We start from the raw sequence: 19,434 nt of genomic DNA, 5'->3' as shown, positions 1-19,434 counted from the left end.
CGGAGTGGACAGGGGGCTTCTGGTAGGAACGAGGCTGACGGAAAGAGACAGGGCGGGGGTAGGAGGGGCGTGTCTTTTAGAGGGCGTCGTGGCGCAAGGAAAGGCTCCTCCGGGGGTCTCCCCTCCCGGCCCCGACCGCCAGCCTCCTGTAGCCTCTGGGCCCGCAGCAGACCGCCACATCGCCGCGGCCCGGCCCCAGCGCCGTGCGGTCCAATCATCGGCGCGGCCTGGCGCCCCGCCCCTCCGCCGGGGCTATATAGGCCTCGGCCTTGCCTGCTGCATCACCGCAGTTGTCGCTCGGGCTTCAGCCAGTGGTCACCCGAGGAACGGAGGCCACGGCCCTGTTCGCGTTCGGTTCCACCCTCCCCACGTACCGTGCGCCGCCTCTCTGCGGCCGCCCGCTGAGCGCCGCCGCCGACCTGAGCCCCCTCCCGCCTCCCTGCTCACCTCTCTATGTGTCCGCGGCTGGCCGGCGCGATGCGGCTGGGCCCGAGGCCCGCCACGCTGGGGCTGCTCCTGCTGTGCGCCGCGGCAGCCGGCGCCGGGGAGGCCGAGGAGTTGCACTACCCACGGGGAGAACACCGCGCCGACTACGACCGCGAGGCGCTGCTGGGCAGCCAGGTGAGGCGGCCAGGCCGGGGGTTGGGAGGGCCGGGCCTCGCAGCGCGGCTGCCGCGGGCTTTGTCCCGGGACAAAGGGGGCGGCCGGGCAAGGCCTGGCCGGGGCAGCCTGACAATGGGGGCCGGGCGGGGCGCAGCTCACTCTCCCGTGGACCCCGGGGGCTGTAAGGCTGAGAAAATAGCGCGGCCGAGGAGCCGGATCCCTTCTACCCTCCCTACAAGAGGCAGGATCACTGAGGTTGTGTAGGGGGCAGGGGCCTTGGAGAGCAGGTGTGGGTCACCCCAAAAGCCCTCGGCGAGGGTAGCTCTATTTTTCTCCACCATTTTGCCCTCCTGATAGTAATGCTTGACCACCCCCTGTATATCGCTTACCCCCCAAAGGAAGAAGTCGATGAATATGTTAAACTCACCCCCGAAGAGCAACACAAAAGACTGAAGTCAATCATAAAGAAAATTGACTTGGACTCAGATGGCTTTCTCACCGAAAGTAAGGACGTCCTACACAACTAACAATGGAGACATCCCTTTGTAGGAGACAGAAATACAAACATTTAAGCAGGGTGTCTGTTGAGTGTAGATTGCTAGTGTTCCAATCAATTACAGGTACTGTGTGAGAGGGAAAAAAGGACATGGTGAGTAGGTTTTATACCTGGAAATCTTTAGACATAGGATACCAACTAACACTTAGTGCTTTCTCCAGTAATATATAAACATCACTGACCCTACATGGTGTGTGCAAGTCACACCTAGAGCAAACGCCCTGCTCCTCACATGACTTTTTATCAATATCAACATGATTCACTTTAGAGAAACATGCTAAAAACCTTCTTAAGGCATTAAGTGGTTTATAGCTCTTTTGATATATGCTTCATTAGAATCTTAACAACTTGCTTCTTTTTATAAGCAAGTAGAAAAGGACCTGTTGCATGTGAATTATGTTTATCACAAATTATTATAACTGTTAGAGGCCTTAGAATCATTATGTCCACCTCTTTTTGTAAGAAACTGAAGCCCAGAGGCATTAAGTGCCTTGCTCCAATGAGTGGCAAAGCCAGGATTAGAACCCATATCTCCTGCACTTAATTCAGTCTTTAATATCCTTCACTTAAAAAAACAAAGAAACAAAAAACAAAGTGAGTGCTCTTAGGTAGATTCTAGAGTCAGAAATGAAATGCACAGATTCTTTAAAGAATATTCCAAATAAATTGCTGTGCATCTGCCTCACCTCATTGCTTAATTCATGTGATGAACCCGATCAACTTTCCAAGTTGATCCTCAACAAAAATTCAGGAGCTATTTTCTTATAACTCTTATTTAAATACTGTTCAGCATCTGAAGAATGAAGTTGCTGGAGAGAGAATTATAAGCTGATTAGTAAATTCAAGATGTGTTGTCAATGAAGTATTCACATTGGTGCCCTCAGGAATATTAAGGTTTTGTTCCTTGTACTTAAACAACAGAACCTTTAGACTAATTATCCAATAAGAATAGGTCCATCTTTTGTTACACTAGAGAGCACATAAAACAAGTTGATTTGGAAGACTTGGTGCTGTTTATCTGTAAGGGCCTACATGTGTTCAAATATTTAATAGTAAGCTTTTTAAAAAGTTAAAATTAAAGGGAACTTAGTCCAAATCTTCATTTTATAGATGAGAAAACAAAACCTAGAGAGGGTAAACTTATTCCTTACGGCAGAGCTGAAGTATGAACCCCTGTTTCTGACCTTTGTTTTGTTCTGTATTCTGTTAAGCCATGATGATCATTCCACTTGAGGACTGTTCAGGGAATTTTGCTTATTTGCACTTTAAGGGCCAGGACTGGACTCAGGTTCTTGAGAGACAGCTAAGTTCAGTTTGGGCTTTGAAGCCAAACATGGGTTTGAATCTAGACTCTGCTACTTACTAGCCGTGAGTCCTCAATTCCTAACCTCAGTTTCCTGAACTGTAAAACAATTATTATAATTGCCTTGTTTTGAAGATTAGAGACAAAGTATATAGAGGACCTGATATATAATAATTGTTCAATACATGGTTGCCATAATTATTCTGCCCTGATTTAGAGTTTCAGGAGAGACAACGTGTCTTTACTTTTCTATTCACCTGACCTCCCCCAAACCAACAGAGGAGTACCACTCTTTAAACCAAATGGTGTATTATCTTTAAACCAAATGGGTACTCTTGCTTCCTTGCAAATATTTATGTTTTTCTTCCCCCCCTTTTTTCTATAATGCAGTATAGTAAATATTTCTATGATAGATTTTTAAAAGTTCATCTGAAGGTGGACATTTGCGATTTAGAAACTTTTCCCCTATGTCTTCAGGTACCCAGTTAAGACAGACAGCTATTATAAGAAGGGCATAAATCATAATTGCTACCCATAACTTTTTAAAATTTCCTCCAGATGCTTTATGACATAGTTAAAGGGAATGTACTGTAACAATATTTCTCAAACTTCAGTCACTTGAGTACATTTTTCACAATTTAGGCCCTATTTACTTATCTATTATTTCCTTAATATAGTCTTGATTCAACTTAATGTAAAATGTATTTTAAAGGAAAACTTTATATTTCATAAATGAAGAACACTATTTTTTCCAATACATATTAACATAAATGGGCAGTTATTCAAATATTTGTGCTTCCTGAGATATCTGTGATAATTAGCAAAAGTTATCTACAATTTTTTGGATAATATGTTTTAAAAGTCAAGTGCTATTTTGGCCAATTGGTAGTTTATTTAATAAATACTTGTTGAGCCAGGTGCTTTCTAGGCATTTGGAGTACCTCCAAAACATACCAAAACATACCAAAACTCTCTGTACTCAAAGAGCTTACATTCTGTGTAGATCGCATATTATAACATTCTTAAGACTCCAAACAGCTCTCCCCACCTCCTACTCCTATTTCTATGAATACAACTAGGCCAGTTCTCACTCACTATTTAGATACATTAAAGATTTTTTTCTTCTTTTAAAGAATGTTTAGAAATTCTCACTCGTTTTAAGTATCAGAATTACTATCACATTCATTGTGTTCTGGGAAATTCTCATAGGTGAACTCAGTTCATGGATTCAAATGTCTTTTAAACATTATGCTATGCAAGAAGCGAAACAACAGTTTGTTGAATATGATAAAAACAGTGATGGTAGTGTGTCGTGGGATGAATACAATATTCAGATGTATGATCGCGTAATCGACTTTGATGAGAACACTGCTCTGGATGATACAGAAGAGGAGTCTTTTAGGCAGGTGAGTACAAGTGCACAAGCTTTTGATTATATCAGTTCACTTTACCTTCCTGCATGAGTGAGCACAAGAGGCCTGAGGTCATAGATTGATTGCTTTGTTCTCTAGGCAATCACCTGTTTCACTTCAGTGGTCATTTTGATGGTTTCCTTTCTAGCCAGATTTAGGACTCTTATTCTGGACTACTTCAGTTATCCTTGCATCTGTATTTCTCAGCTGCATCATTTGTCCTCATTTCCAGGGTTGCTTTTTTAGTGTATTTTGAATATGTATCTCAATATTTTATTTTTTTTTTGTTATTGAACAATTGGTTTTATTATTATATTAAGACTGTAGAGGCCTATTCCCATTTTTAAGCACATAGTTTTATATAAAATAACTAAAATTTTTTAAAATTGTGGTAAGGTACACATAACAAAATTTACATTTTAACTACTTTTAAGTGTGCAGTTCAGTATTGTTTGGTACATTCACATTGTTAGGCAACCACCACTCGACTTTCTGTCTCTGAATTCAACTATTCAGGGTACCTCGTATAAGTGGAATCATAACATTTTTGTGTGTGTGTGACTAGCTTATTTAACTTAACGTTCTCAAGTTTCGTCCATGTTGTAGTATGTGTTGGAATTTCCTTTTTAAGATAATAATATTCCATTATATTTATATATCACATTTTGTTTATCCATTCATCAATCAATGGACAGTTGAGTTGCTTCAGCTTTTTGGCTGTTGTGAGTAATGTTGCTGTGAACGTGGATGTACAAATATGTCTTCGTGGCCCTGCCTTTAATTCTTTTGGGTATATATCCAGAAGTGGAATTGCTAGATCATATGGTAATTCTATTTTTAATTTTCTGAGGAACTACAATACTGTCTTCTATAGTGGCTGCACCATTTAAAATAACTTATTTTTGAAGATTCAGTATCACTATGAGTTCTGTTGTGTCTCATTGTTTAATTTGTTGAAATATATTTCTTAAGCAGAGTTGAGGAAGACAATATTTAGGAATCACTAGGAACTTTTAAAGACTTTTTACTTAGTAATTACTAGGAACTTTTTAAGACAAATTACTATAAGCTTGAGAAATTACTATTTCAAATACTGTTGTACTTCAGAGGTAATTTTAAAGACTTTTTTTTTTTGCGGTACGTGGGCCTCTCACTGTTGTGGCCTCTCCTGTTGCGGAGCACAGGCTCCGGACGCGCAGGCTCAGTGGCCATGGCTCATGGGCCAAGCCGCTCCGCGACATGTGGGATCTTCCCGGACCGGGGCACGAACCCGTGTTCCCTGATAGGCAGGTGGACTCTCAACCACTGTGCCACCAGAGGAGCCGTAAAGACTTTTTTTAAAAGAGTTTTTGTATGTGGAAAAAATAAAACCAAACACCTTGTTGCAAATGTTGTGTCCCAAAATATTAATCAAGGGTGCTTGGAAAACATTTGAGGCTCCTCTATTCCTTAACTTACCTATCCCATTATTAGTATCTACCTTTTATTTTTTACCATGGCCATATTTTATCAGTGTATATGCTATTTATTATAGAATCATATTGTCCACTTGAACTCTGTAGGCCATCACTAGCTCAAAATTGGTTGTTTCTCTGCTAATGATTATGCATATGCTATGCATATACCACTGGTGTGGAGGTTAAGAGCTCCAGCTTTGGAGCCAGTCTGCTTGGCTTCACATTCAGGCAGACCACTTAACAGTGGTGCAGCTTTAGGTTAAGTCAGACCTCCTTATGCCTCAGTTTCCTCATACCTAAAAATGGGAATGATAATAGTATGGAGAAACAGTAATAAATATTGAGAGTAGCATTTGGACTGGTAAACTCTTCTATGTTGATTTGAAAGAATACTGTTGAAGAAAGCAGGTGTGATTCACATGTTTATCTTTAATATTTATATACAATCAGCTTTTGAAAGTTGTTTAAGCATTTGTTAACTATATCAGCTTTAGATTAGTTAGGATTTAATATATAGGGGAAAAATGTCTTTGCTCCTTTTTTTCTCCTTATTTGGGTCTTCATCTTACAGCAGACTGAAAAGAGTGCAAATCAGTCTTTTCACTACTTAGTGCTAAAAAGAAAACAAATGATAATAATGAGATCTGGGATTTGTTTACTAGTTATTCTCCTTTACTATAGGAATTAACTCATCTTAAAAGCATCATTCGCATTCCAAGACTTTTCTAAAACCAGACCATGGTATGATATTATGACTTCCCTTCCAGAGAATAATACAGAAGTTAAATACAGTATTTTAAAATCTTACTAGAATTAGATTCTGTCCTTTTTTTTTTTTTTTTTTCACTCAAAAGATTCAATTAGCATCCCATCAAAAGTAAGAAACGTGTGTGGTTTTTAAAATCTGTATTCTTTTGAGGGTTGGGGGTGTGGGATGAAATAATACATGATGTTGAGGAGAAAATCTTCACTTTGAAGAGGTACATGACTTGTTAATATAAAGTATTTATGAACAGTTTTTCTTTTAAAAGATGTCTGGTTCTAATGCTATGTTCCCCACCCAGGTACTCAGTACATGTTGATTATAAGACTCTACTTTTAAAGAATGAATTAGATGGATCTTAATAGCCTAAAGGAATTTATGGATCCCTAAAATGAACTCTTCTCAATGGGAGTCCTAATGGTTATTTTTTGACAACACAGGAATATGTCTCTGCATGAAGTTCTATTTATAATACTTTATTAGATTTTGATATATAGAGATATAACCCACTAAAAGTGGATGTGGGGTGTAAAGATGAACGCAGACACAGCTGCATTATTATTCAAAATAAAAAATCAAGGATGAAGAATGAATCGGTCTTAATCGAAGTAAGAGACTAAACATTATACCATAAAATAATCATAAAAAGTAATTGGATATCTAAATAAAATAAAATGTTTCTATATGGAAACCTAATAATAAACAAAAATCAACTTGATACCTGAATTTTATCTTATTTTTGATGTTTCATATAGAGAATATAGATAACCTGGAATAATGACCCTCTCAGGCAGTGAAATGTCTGAAAAAGCATTTCTTTATGATCTGATGAACAAGTATAGTCAGCACTTTTAAGCAGGATAATTAAAGTTTGAGGACCAACCTGGCAGAAGCTCAATTGCTCTAACTTCTAAAGCCAGCTGCTGAATGTGCATGTATAAGCAACGTTTATTTATATAAGATATTATCTTGCATGTGGTTAATCAGAATAAGACCTAGGCTTTTTTTCTGGTATCACAGGTTACATATTTCCTCATGTAAAATTTTTAGTCTACCAAAAGATGGCAGTTTTGTTCTTCACAAGTTTCTATTACAATATAAACTAAACGAGTATGGTAGTTTCTATCTTTTTACTACTGTGTATAGTACTTCCTACTCTCGACTAAAACACAAGGTCTTTATACAGAAGAGAAAAGTGTTGAGGTTTTATGAAACTGATAGTCTTTTGTTGTCTTTTAGAAATTTGCCACTTTGAAAAACGTCTTTCAGTGTATTGGCTTCTTTAATATGAGTCTCTTAAATTGTGTTCCTCAAATGACTAAAACTTTAAAAAATCACATTATTTCATTTTATTTTTAAAACTGAGAAATGTAAACCAGAAAATACCTTTTTTTTTTTTTTTTAAAGAAATCTTAGCTGTTGAAAGAGATCCTTTCTTTCCATAGGCAAATTTGGCCAAATTCCGCTCCCTCTGCTGAAACGTGGACCTCTTGCTCTGAATTGAAGGGTTCTTTCATAAGGAAATCTAAGCACTTAGTATTTTGAATAGTGATTTATTCAAAAAGAACTTGATTGACTCAACAAAGTACCTCAAGTTCTTATTTTTCTACTTTTCCCCATGTTAAACCTGCACATAACATGTAAATTATTTGGTCTAATTATTTAAAATTATGAAACGTTAAGTTAAAACAGCTATTTGGAAACAGTGTTTTCCCCCTGTCGTGATTGGGTGGATATAACTGGCTAGTGGAATCTGGATGTTTAAAAGAAATTCTTTGGGGAAAGAAATGAGCCTCTCCACTGTAAATCAATCATCGTAAAAGAACTAGTGTTTCAGTAAATGACTGCTACCTAACCTCTAGTATTCCAAAAAACCGAAAAGAGTATTTCTTTTCAACAGTGAATCACGTAAGTTAAAAGCTTCTAAAATATTTGAAATTGTACTTTTTCAAAAATGTGCAGTTTAATACACTTAAGTTTATAGAAAGTTATTCCCAGAAATTCTCAAAATAGAATTTATGCAGGATTAGCAATATGCCACTATTGGCTTCCAAGGCTCTTAATCACAGAATTACCTTTGAGAAATTCATTAAAAGCAGCCTTGTCCCTAATAGCTGCTACTTCTTGATTTCCTATCAGAGTGTACTTGGGGGAAAAAAAGGAAGATGGGTGTGAGAAAGTAGAAAAGGGTATGATTGTTTAACCTCGACCTCAAGATAGGCCCTTTTCAGCTTTTGATGTGTTTTATCTGGACATACAGAATTAGCACTGTAAAGAGCCTACAGAGAGTAGACTTCCAAATATTATGTACATTTATCAAAAGTATTCTCATTAAAGGACTATTTTTTGAAAACTGTTAACCTGTTTTTGAAAAGTCATTTTGAAGACCAGAAATAGTTAGAAATAGACATACCAAGAATTAATACGTAGTCTAAATTTATTGCTTTGGGGACATGAAAAAAATTATTGAGATTGTTAAAGAAGATAGTGTGTAGTACTGTAGAAAGAACAGGGAGGATCCAAGTTCAACATATTTTAGCTGTTTTCCTGACATCCCTTTCAACAAATCATTTTAATCTCAGTTTTTCTGTCAATAATAGTAATATGTAACATTTGTTTAATACCTAATACTTAAGGTTTCTAATTGCTTGATAGGAATTCTCATCCCAATTGCTTAACAGAGATTTTTTTCTTATTTATTATAAATTGTTCAATTTATTTAAAAGAACAAAACAAAACAGTTCACCCATTTCTGTCACCTCCCCACCTCCCCACCTCTGGCAACCACCAGTCTGCTCTCTGTATCTTGAGCTTGGTTTGGGGGGAGTTTTTTGTTTGTTTGTTTTTAGATTCCACATATAAGAGATCATACAGTATTTGTCTTTCTCTGACTTATTTCACTTAGCATAATGCCCTCAAGGTACATCCATATTGTCTCAGATGGCAAGATTTTATTCTTTTTTATGGCTGAATAATAAGTCCCATACATTCGAATGAGTTCCATTCGTAAGTCCGATTTGTTTTGTTCGTTAAGTCCAACAAAGTTAGCCTGGCTACCCAACTAACACAATCGGCTATATAGTACTGTACTGTAATAGGTTTATAATACTTTTCACACAAATAATAGATAAACACAAACAAGAGAACATTTTTAATCTTACAGTACAGTACCTTGAAAAGTACAGTAGTACAGTACTACAGCTGGCATCGAGTGAACAGGCAAGAAGAGTTACTTACTGGAGGAGGGAGAGGAGGTGGGAGATGGTAGAGCTGAAGGATCGTCAGCAATAGGAGATGGAGGGCAAGCTGCAATTTCACTCACGCCTGACGCTGATGCCACAGGTTCTGGTTGCTTTCTGGATTCAATTCTATCTACCGTCTTGAAAAAACGATCCAGTGATATCTGGGTAGTAGCTCTTTCTTTCCTGTCACAGATGACATGGTAGCACTGGGTTGCATTCTGAACGGCTACTGCAACCTTCGTGTACCATTCTACGTTTGGGTCCTGTGCCTCGAAAAGTAACAGTGCCTCCTCAAATAAAGAAAATCCCCTTGCCATTTCCGGTATCGTGAATCTCTTCAGTTCTTTAGTTACTTCTTTTTGTCTCTCTTCATCCTTTCTCTGGGCCTCCAATTCCATCTTTTCGCCTCGTTCCACTCTCTCAATTATTTTCACTTTTGTTTCTATTATCACTTGGTGCTTCTTAGCAGCACCAGCTACATTACCACTGCTTTTACGCTTGCTTCCGGACATCCTGGGCTTGAAATAAAGATACTGTACTACTGTACTGTATACAGTATTGTACAATAAAGTACACAAAAGCACAACCACTTATAGAGGATGCACGCATGTGACAGTGTATGCCCGTCATGTAAACTAACTTACGTGATTGGACATACTATATATTGGCTATTGTAAATAATGCTGCAGTGAACATAGAGGCTCATATATCTTTTTGAGTTAGTGTTTTCATCTTCTTTGGATGAATACCCAGAAGTGGAATTCCTGGATCAGATGGTAGTTCTATTTTTAATTTTTTGAGGAATCTCTATACTGTTTTCCGTAGTAGCTGCATCAATTTACATTCCCACCAACAGTGCACAAGAGTTCTCTTTTCTCCATATCCTTACCAACACCTGTATTTCTTGATTTCTTGTTTTTTTTGTAACAGCCAGGTGTGATATCGCATTGTGGTTTTGATTTGCATTTCCCTGATTTATGATGTTGAGCATCTTTTCATTTACCTGTTGGCCATCTGTATGTATTTGGAAAATGTCTATTCAGATCTGCCCATTTTTTAGTTGGACTGTTTGGGTTTTTTTCTGTTGAGTTGTACAAGTTTTTTATATATTTTGGATATCAGCCTCTTATCATATATATGATTTGCAAATATTTTCTCTCATTCAGTAGCTTTCATTTTATTGATGGTTTCTTTTGCTGTGCAGAAGCCTTTTAGTTTGATGTAGTCCCACTTGTTTATTTTTGCTTTTGGTGTCAGATTATCCCAGTTGTATAGGTGAGGAGACCAGAGAGGTTAAGCAATTTGCCCTAAGTAATAAGCTAGTGAGTGGCATTGCTGGAATTCAGATCTGAGTTTCTCTGACTCTAGAGCCTGTGTCTCTGTACTGCTTCTAATAAATGTTTGTTATTTGCCCAACTTACCTTCAGAGGGATGATGTGAAGATAAAATATGATAATGGGTGTAAATGTACTTTAGATTTCACATAGTTGTATTTTTCAAAGTATTTTTAACGATGTTATGGTATGGATGAGACCTTTAAACGTGTTCAATATTTAATTTTCAAAGCTTCATTTAAAAGACAAGAAGAGATTTGAAAAAGCTAACCAGGATTCAGGTCCTGGTTTGAATCTTGAAGAATTTATTGCTTTTGAGCATCCTGAAGAAGTTGATTACATGACGGTAAGGAAGAAACATTTCAAGATGACTATTGAATGACCAAAACTTTAAAACTTGCTTTTACAAAGTAATTAAAATGAATTGTATGGCAAACAGAATTTTGAGAGACAGGAAGATCTAGTTTTCCCTGCTTAAGATAAGGAGTGGGAAGAAGGAGGTTTTCTGGTGGGGTGGGGTGGGGTGTGCTTATTGGGAGGAAGAAGGTAAGGAATGAGTTTTCTTTAATCTCTGTAACATATATGAGCATCAGTCTTTCCCTGGCTAGTTTCTGTTTCATAACCACATTATCTTCAGTGCCTTCCTTGTCTTTTTGTAGTTTTCCGACTTTCCTCTGGTGTTGCAGTATTAGTAACACTAGAACTTCCTATTTAGTTTACAGCATCACTTGTGAAAACTTTTGGTCTGGGAAAATGTATCACATTTGGATCCCCTTTCATAGGGTGTGTGGGGGTAGGGTAGGGAGTACAGCTGCTAATGACTAATGATGTTTTTGCAACTTTAGGCATAATGAGTCCTCTCATCCCTTTAGTGCTTAAAAGAAGTACCAGCTCTTCAAAATTTTGTTGGACTCTAGGTTTAATTTAACACTGATTAAGTCCCTCCTATGACTTGATAAGCTTCTTGAGAACAGAAACTATCGTATTGGAGGGTAAAGATTAATATAAGACATGGCTTTTAAAAAATAGGCTAAACATTTATATTGAGGTCTGTTGCCTGGCATCAGCCTCCAGCCATGTGGCTTAGTTCCCTGGACATTTCAGGGAGGGGAGATGTAGCTTTTTGTTTAATGGGTCATGGTCAGATGCTGCTACCTTGTTAGACAGGCTGCAGATATGTTTTTCATGACCTAGTTTAAGAACATTGGCACAATTTGTTTAATTAGGGCCAAAAATTGAGCCCTAGCATGGTAGGCAGAGGATGTTGGATCTTGATTGAGGAATAAGGAACAGTTGAAGACTGAGGAGGGAAATGACCAATGAAAGCAATGAAATAATTTAGGCATTATATGTTATGGCCCCGGAATACAAGGTGGCAATGGAATGAATTAGACTTGACCAACATTTTGAAGAAAGCATAGACAGGAATGTTACTGACTAAGCACGGGAAGGGAGGGGGGCAAGAGTCAGAGATGACTGTGAGGTTTGGGGCTGGCGTAACAATGAAAGCCCATTGCAGAATGGGGTGTGTCAGTATGGGGAAGTTATGTTCTTTGTGCTGAGTTGGCCTTGATGGCAGCATATAAGGTGTGTGACCATAAATTGGTGTCTCAATTGTTTTTGCGTATCCCTTTTTCCCTTTAAGGATATGTTTGATATAGGAAAAGGCAGGAGTACAAGATCAACTAAGTGATTCTACTTTGGATTAAAATTTGGAATTTAAAGATATTTTCATTCACGTAGTTCCAAAAATTATTTTAACCAAGGCAACATTATTGTAATAAGTCTATTGTTTCCCAAGAGGATTACTTGAATGGAGGAATAATCATTTTGATCAGTGATTCTTTCACTGGGTCACAGACTTCTTAAAAAATATGATGCAAACTATTGTTTCCCAAGAGGATTACTTGAATGGAGGAATAATCATTTTGATCAGTGATTCTTTTACTGGGTCACAGACTCCTTAAAAAATATGATGCAAACTGTATACTGTGTCCCAGAAAAATCCTATGTATGTCCATGCTCATACACGTGAAGTATTGGATTATAATTTCAAGAGATTCTCAGATCCTCTCTCTAAAACCAATCTTTGGATATCCAGGTTAAGATGCCCTGGTTTCTATATATAAAATCTGTAATATTTGATTTTTAAAAACGCCAACAACTTGTATTTCAGTGTTATTTCATACAGATATAGATAAAGCCCCTGGGTTTGACTAGAATGGTAGACTTTTGAGAATACATTTCATTATAGTTGTGATGCTAGAATCCAGATTGAAAGGTATTTGGGTGGCAGTAGGTAATGAGGAAACGAGAACTGTAAGGTATAACCTATGAGAGGAAAAGAAAAACCAGGATGGTGGCTAAAGAGCGCAGCATAGTCATTGGGGACTTGAATGTTTTTAAAGGCATAGAAGAAGGAGCTAGTGGAAAAGAGATTGGAGCCTTGGGAGAGGCTGGAGTTAAGAGTGAAAGAAAGCACTCAGGAAATGGGGTAGTATGGGATCTAGGAAGACAGTTGAGGGCTTCACCCTAGAGAAGAGGGAGAGAGAGCTTTAACTGCTGAAATCAAAGGCCTAAAATGATGAGAGGAAAAGGCATATATAGAGGTAATTAAAGGTGAGGATGCAATGCTGGGAAACAAGGAAGCATTTCAGAAGACCTGTACCATGTTTAGAAAAACAGGAGGGTCTTTGTCAAGAGTGTATTGGAGAGAGTTAGGGTGAGGCCCAAGGAAAATGGAGGTTTCAAAAAACAGCTGTAGAGGGTATGTTAGGGAAAGTGAGGCAGAGATAGACTTTGAAGCTGCAGTGAGACCCCACCAAAATGGCAAATTAATTTACAAGGACTAGTTTCTATTTTTGTATCTTTCTCTGATTCTGGAATAAAGGAGAAAGTGAAGTGAGTCTGTTGTACTAGATGGGGATTGGCATAATAAGAAGAAGGTACAAGGGGATATAGGAATATAATAAGGGAAGTACTGAAGCAGCTGGCCATTAAATGGGTCATCTTGGGTCAAGTATAATGAGAAAGGGTGTGGTCTCTGGGTCAGAGGGGAGTGGTTGGTAAGAAGCCTTGGTAAGCGTGAGGAACAGATTTGGGGGCAATCTGGTGTGGATAGGGTAGATTGGTAGAAGAAGAAGCAGGGAAGTTGAGGTTTTATAGGGGACTGCCCCATTTCAGGTCTGGGGGTAGAACAGCAGCTCTATTCAAAGACATCTGAGACAGCGGTTCTTTTGGGGTTGTTAATAGATTTGAGGGAAAGTGGAATTAAAGAACACAAAGGTAGTAAGATACGTCATTCTTCAGAAGGAGGGTAATGTGCAGAAAATAGGAGTGTGAGTTTAGTGCCGAGGTTGTTCAGGAGGGTGAAGTGGAGTGCTCAATAATAGAAACTTAAGGATGTTGAATTTTAAGCTACTTAATATTTGGGGTTTTATTCCTGCTTCTAAATTCCATTGTTTAGAAAGATTGTCTTGCAAGTATGGACAACCAAAATAATTATTCCTAAATAAGTTCTGTAGTAGCATTGATTCAGATGGTGGTGGGATTGAAACTTTTGTGACTAATTTTTTTTGTGTGTGTGTGTGTGAACGGACATGCAATAGGAATTTGTCATTCAAGAGGCTTTAGAAGAACATGACAAAAATGGTGATGGATTTGTTAGTTTGGAAGAATTTCTTGGTGACTACAGGCGGGACCCAAGTAAGTAGCTTGGGGATGTGTGGAAGGGGGTGGGGAAGAAGAAAGAAATTGAAAGACAGTCTTGCTCATTGAGAGTTCTGTTTGACAGAGGAAAATGGAAGAAGAACTAGGCCTGATTCCTCCTTGTTCTGCCAAGTTCAGTAAAATACAAGGGAAACAAAGGAACTTAAAACTTATCTGAGAATGCTGTTTTTACTCACTTTTAGTTCCACATCTAGATCCAAGCATTTTTATTCCTTTTCAAACAAATACAATGTAATCATTAATCCAAATGGGTGAGGAAGTAAAGGTTGATATTTTTAAATAGACTTCTGTACCCTTGCATGCAGATCTTGAAAGAGAAGAAAATATAGAATCCTATAAAGACTGGAGTAAGACTGGAAGGTGGCTTACTGAGTGTTTGAAATTTGAGGAGTTTTTAAATGCAGCTTTTTCTGAAAGCAGCTGTCTTTTCAGAATTGTTGCTTAAAAGCATCACTTATTGTGAATGTCACTTTAAAATTACACATGGCATTGCTTTGTAAGAGCACGCAGGAAGCTTTAGTCACATGATGTACGTAAAAACATTACCTAGCTCAAACTTGGGAAAATTGTATCCGAACAAGTAGCAGCAGTTACCAAAATTACTAGTTTGTGATAATAAGCAACAATTTTAAAACTCTGAGTATCACTTTTGAAAATTACTATAGGGTTTATACTTATTTCAGGACTTTTCAGTTAAGTACCTCTGTTTCTTTGGGCCTCCTTTATTTGGTGAGCTTTAATTCATTTCCTTTATTCTAGGGGTATACCAAACTTATTGGATACATGTGATATTCTTGCATATGCATGTTTATGTTCTTGGGGTTTTTTTTAATATCTTAAGCAGCAAATGAAGATCCAGAGTGGTTACTCGTTGAGAAAGATAGATTCCTGAATGATTATGACAAAGATGCTGACGGCAGGCTTGATCCCCAAGAGCTGTTGTCTTGGGTAGTACCCAACAATCAAGGCATTGCACAAGAAGAGGTAAGTGTTACAGAATTACTCTCTCATCCCCAAATTGGTGGTGCTGGTAGTAAAGGAAATTCAAAATCTTAAGCCAAAGAAAGAAGTAGTGGAGTTATTTATTTAGGAATAATGCATTGCTATTTATTGATTTAAATCTATGATCTGTTAGATTTTCAAGGAGACAAAGAAGTTAAGATTGTATCATGTATTAATCTGATAGCACAATAGAATAATAAAAATTTGTATTTACCTATAGGGGCTCAAAATGAGTTATATTAATTTTGCTTTACTTTGAGATATCCTGAATTGGATTTGAGTTGGGAGGAGGCAGAACCCAGCAGAAATTAAGGAAGGAGGTAATGAGAGACTCCGTAGACAGACCTGGTCACAATGGTTAATATTTTTAGATACTTAGACAATAATGAGTACTTGGCATACCTGAATGGTTTTGACAAATCAAATCACATTAAAATGTGAACATCTTGCTGAAAATGCTTATTACACTTGACACCTTTTTGTTTTGTTTTATTTTAAAGGCTCTTCATCTAATTGATGAAGTGGATTTGAATAGTGACAGAAAGCTGTCTGAAGCAGAGATTCTGGAGAACCAGGACTTGTTTCTTACCAGCGAAGCCACAGATTATGGCAGACAGCTTCAGGATGAATATTTCTATCACGATGAGCTTTAATCCCCGGGTATATCTGAGTAGAGTACTGGCTCCTTTTATAGTTTGTTACCAGCTTTACTTTTGTGATAAAATGTTGATGTTATATTTTACATTCTTACATCTTACCACAGTCAAGATTAATGTACATTAAAATTTGGGCCTTTTAGAAGAAACGTAAAACAAAAACCTGATATTTATTTCAAAACATATTGAAGAAATGAAACAATATTGTGCCATATGACAACATAGTCTTTCCTAAATATTCCATTTGTTTAGTACTGTATTATGGAATATTTGAGTTCTGTTTCCATACTTGAAAAAATGGAGGATTCTAGAGATGGCTGAACAATATTATTTAAGTAGTATATGACTGAGCTAGCAATTTTTGTTTTAAGTAGATTTAATTTGGGAACTGACAGAAGGACATTGTGTTTAGTTTTAGCATTTTTGTTTTAAAACCTTTAAAGGAACCTTAGAAGGACTTATGCCTCACATGTTAATGATGAGAAGTTCTGCTTAATTTTAAAATGGTTTCTATAAAAGGTTTTATTGTATGAAATAGAACTTTATATTTTTGCATATGTATAGATAGTAATTATATTTAATGTGTAACTATAGCATTATGGTGAGTGGAATTTGACATTGTCCAGAACTCTTTTCTTTTTTTTGACTGATTAAAAATGAAATGTCCTATCTTTTTATATGTGTGTTTGTTTTTCTTTAATCTTTCACGTAAACCTTGAATTTAGCAAAAGTTTTGTTGTATTATACATTACTTCACCTCATCCATTCCTGTATTTTATTTGGGGAGTGAATGTTCTCAAAACTCTGTTAAGTTATATTCTTGCTGCATATTCTTATTTTGCCTTTTTTTTTTCTAGATAAAAGAATCATATTATAATTGAATGTGCACCTGACACATTTCAGTTGCTATTGTGGCAAATGTGGTCTTGCTATTTGGGGCTAGAAATAATCATAAGAACTACACAGGTTGAAATCACCAGTAGAGCTGGTTAGTTATCCGCAGTAGAGCTCAAGATCAGTCATAATGAAATTAAAATCATACTTGATAAGCATTTCTCCACACCTAAATGGTCAGTTTTAACCTTATTCAGGAAGTCAACTTATTACCTTTGTGGGGAGTAAGAAAAGTGAGAAGGTGAGAAATTCATTTTTTCATAGCTTTGACTCACAGATAGTTTTTCTTTCTGTTTTCTTAAATTACTTTTATTTGTGGATGACGAGGTCAGCTATGCATTCTATTAATCTTTTCCCAATCTAAAGTTGTCCCCTTTATAGCACACACAGCACTGGAGGGCTCAGCCAGTCTTTATGAGTTACTAGAGAAAATCTGAAGCCCTTTTCCAATAGAATTAACTGCATCAGCTTACCTTTCTACTGCTCCCACCTCTGCTGATGTGAGTCGCGAATGCAAATTGTAACCTCTCACACTTTAGTGATAGCTTGCTTACCCTGGTATCTAAAGTACATGGTTTTCATTTTAACTTACACAATACCTGTCTGGCCTTTTAAGAATTAAAGATATACCATTATCACTCATCTGCTACTTGTCAGACTTATTGAAGTTGGGATATTTGGAATAACCAGTTTGATTAGCATGCTAACCATTTGTTTTTCTCACTAGATTCTCCAAAATCTATACCAGAATTGTTAGATCATTGGATATGGCTTTTATTTTTAATCTTAATGAGTTAAGAGTTAGCATTCTACATTGTCTTGATTTCATGCAGATATAAGAATTTTGGTGACATTATTAGCGGTCACAAGTATCTGTACTCCTTTAGTTTCTGGCATAAAGAAAATTACACTTTCCAGCCCCCATGTGGGCGAGCAAGGGCTAGTTCTGACCAGTTAAATGTGAGTAGAAGTAGTATGAGTCACTCCCAGACCAGGCCAGTGACAAACCTTTGCCATGGCATTGTAGAGGATGCCTCACTTGAAATGGTGAAGCCACAAGATCAAAATAGTCTTGATTTCTGAGTGATCACATGGAGGTCAGTTGGACCATCAGTGGACTTTGCATGATCAAAAAATAGACTTTTATTATGTTAAGCTACTAAGATTTTGGTGTGTTTTTTGGTTTTTTGTTTTTTAAACTACAGCAGAGCCCAGCCTATCCTTACTGAGTGAAGATTTAGTATTAAACAATTGGCTTTTATAAGCATATGGAGAAGAATCATCATCTACTTGAACGGAGTTTCTATATCTTCTGCTAATTCAAAATAGAAAAGTTTATTTTTAAGGCTTTTATTTGGATTTAAATTTTAAATAAGCCTCTTTAAAAATAAAACTTTAGGGCTTCCCTGGTGACGCAGTGGTTGAGAGTCCGCCTGCCGTTGCAGGGGACACGGGTTCGTGCCCCGGTCCGGGAAGATCTCACATGCTGCGGAGCGGCTGGGCCCGTGAGCCATGGCCGCTGAGCCTGCGCGTCCGGAGCCTGTGCTCCGCAACGGGAGAGGCCACAACAGTGAGAGGCCCGCGTACTGCGCAAAAAAAAAAAAAAAAAAAAAAAAAAATTTTAACAGAATTAGGATAATTCGAATTTATTCATATGGAATGAGAGTAAAGATAGAATGAGGCTTTTTGAATAAGCTGATTCTGGCTGAAGGACTTAGTTACTTCCACTGTTTGACTTCAGGTACTACTTCAAAATAGAAAAGTTGGCAGTATTTGCACAAATCAGTTCATATGTGCTTCTGATTGGGCAAATATACAGGACAGAAAATGACTTTATAGTTTGTGGTATGAACTTAAAGGAAGCCAGGACATTCATAGTAAAAAGCCATGATGTCATGTTTGCCTTACTTATTAGTTCTTTCCTTTGCAGTTTTGTTTTTTTTTAAACAGACCTTATTTTTCGAGCAGTCTTAGATTCACAGCAAAATTGAGCAAAAAGGTAGTTATTTCTCATACGCTCTGCTCTTTGCATATGCACAGCCCCCTGCACTATCAAAATCCTGCACCGGAGTGGTATATTTGTTACAATTGATGAGCCTACATTGACACATTATTATCACCCAAAGGCCACAGTTTACATTAGGATTCACTCTTGGCCTTGTACATTCTGTGGGTTTGGACAAATGTATAATGACAAATCCACCTTTATACAGAGTAGTTTCACTGCCCTAAAATCCTCTGTGCTCTGCCTTCATTCATTCCTCCTGCACCAAACCCCTGGCAAACACTAAACTTACTGTCTCCTTAGTTTTGCCTTTTCCAGAACATCGTATAGTTGGAATTATACAATATATAGCCTTTTAAGGTTACTTTGCAGTTTTGAATGTACACCATTGTTGCTCTAGGTTTTTGTGTTACCATATTTCCTTTTAAGTGAGAAATTTCTACTTAAACTTCCATAAGATCTTTTCAACTTTGGAAAA

At 37.5% G+C, this 19,434-nt stretch overlaps 1 protein-coding gene across 2 annotated transcripts; it reads left to right on the top strand.

Annotated features, from left to right (window-relative positions):
• Positions 1-291: 291 nt before the first annotated feature.
• Positions 292-16,728, top strand: RCN2 (reticulocalbin 2). 2 transcript variants are annotated; one of them, XM_019950241.3, is made up of 7 exons: positions 292-621; positions 1,002-1,107; positions 3,672-3,868; positions 10,903-11,016; positions 14,279-14,375; positions 15,244-15,383; positions 15,902-16,728. In XM_019950241.3, the coding sequence occupies exons 1-7, from the start codon at positions 454-456 to the stop codon at positions 16,052-16,054; spliced, it is 975 nt and encodes a 324-aa protein (XP_019805800.1). In that variant the 5' UTR covers positions 292-453; the 3' UTR covers positions 16,055-16,728. The 2 variants fall into 2 exon arrangements, with proteins under 2 accessions (XP_019805800.1, XP_004327714.1); XM_004327666.3 differs by having other exon boundaries at positions 293-621; positions 15,241-15,383.
• The last annotated feature ends 2,706 nt before the right edge of the window (positions 16,729-19,434 follow it).

The sequence above is a fragment of the Tursiops truncatus genome, chromosome 2, assembly GCF_011762595.2.
Source record: "Tursiops truncatus isolate mTurTru1 chromosome 2, mTurTru1.mat.Y, whole genome shotgun sequence".
In the NCBI taxonomy this organism is placed as follows: Eukaryota; Metazoa; Chordata; class Mammalia; order Artiodactyla; family Delphinidae; genus Tursiops; species Tursiops truncatus.
Note: the sequence above shows the minus strand (reverse complement) of the source record. Positions and strands in the feature narration are given on the sequence as shown.

Coding starts and splice junctions, on each gene's coding strand:
- RCN2 (XM_004327666.3), top strand. CDS start 454: ATGTGTCCGCGGCTGGCCGGCGCGATGCGGCTGGGCCCGAGGCCCGCC. Junction 622..1,001: donor AGGCGCTGCTGGGCAGCCAG/GTGAGGCGGCCA, acceptor TACCCCCCAAAG/GAAGAAGTCGATGAATATGT. Junction 11,017..14,278: donor AAGAAGTTGATTACATGACG/GTAAGGAAGAAA, acceptor GACATGCAATAG/GAATTTGTCATTCAAGAGGC.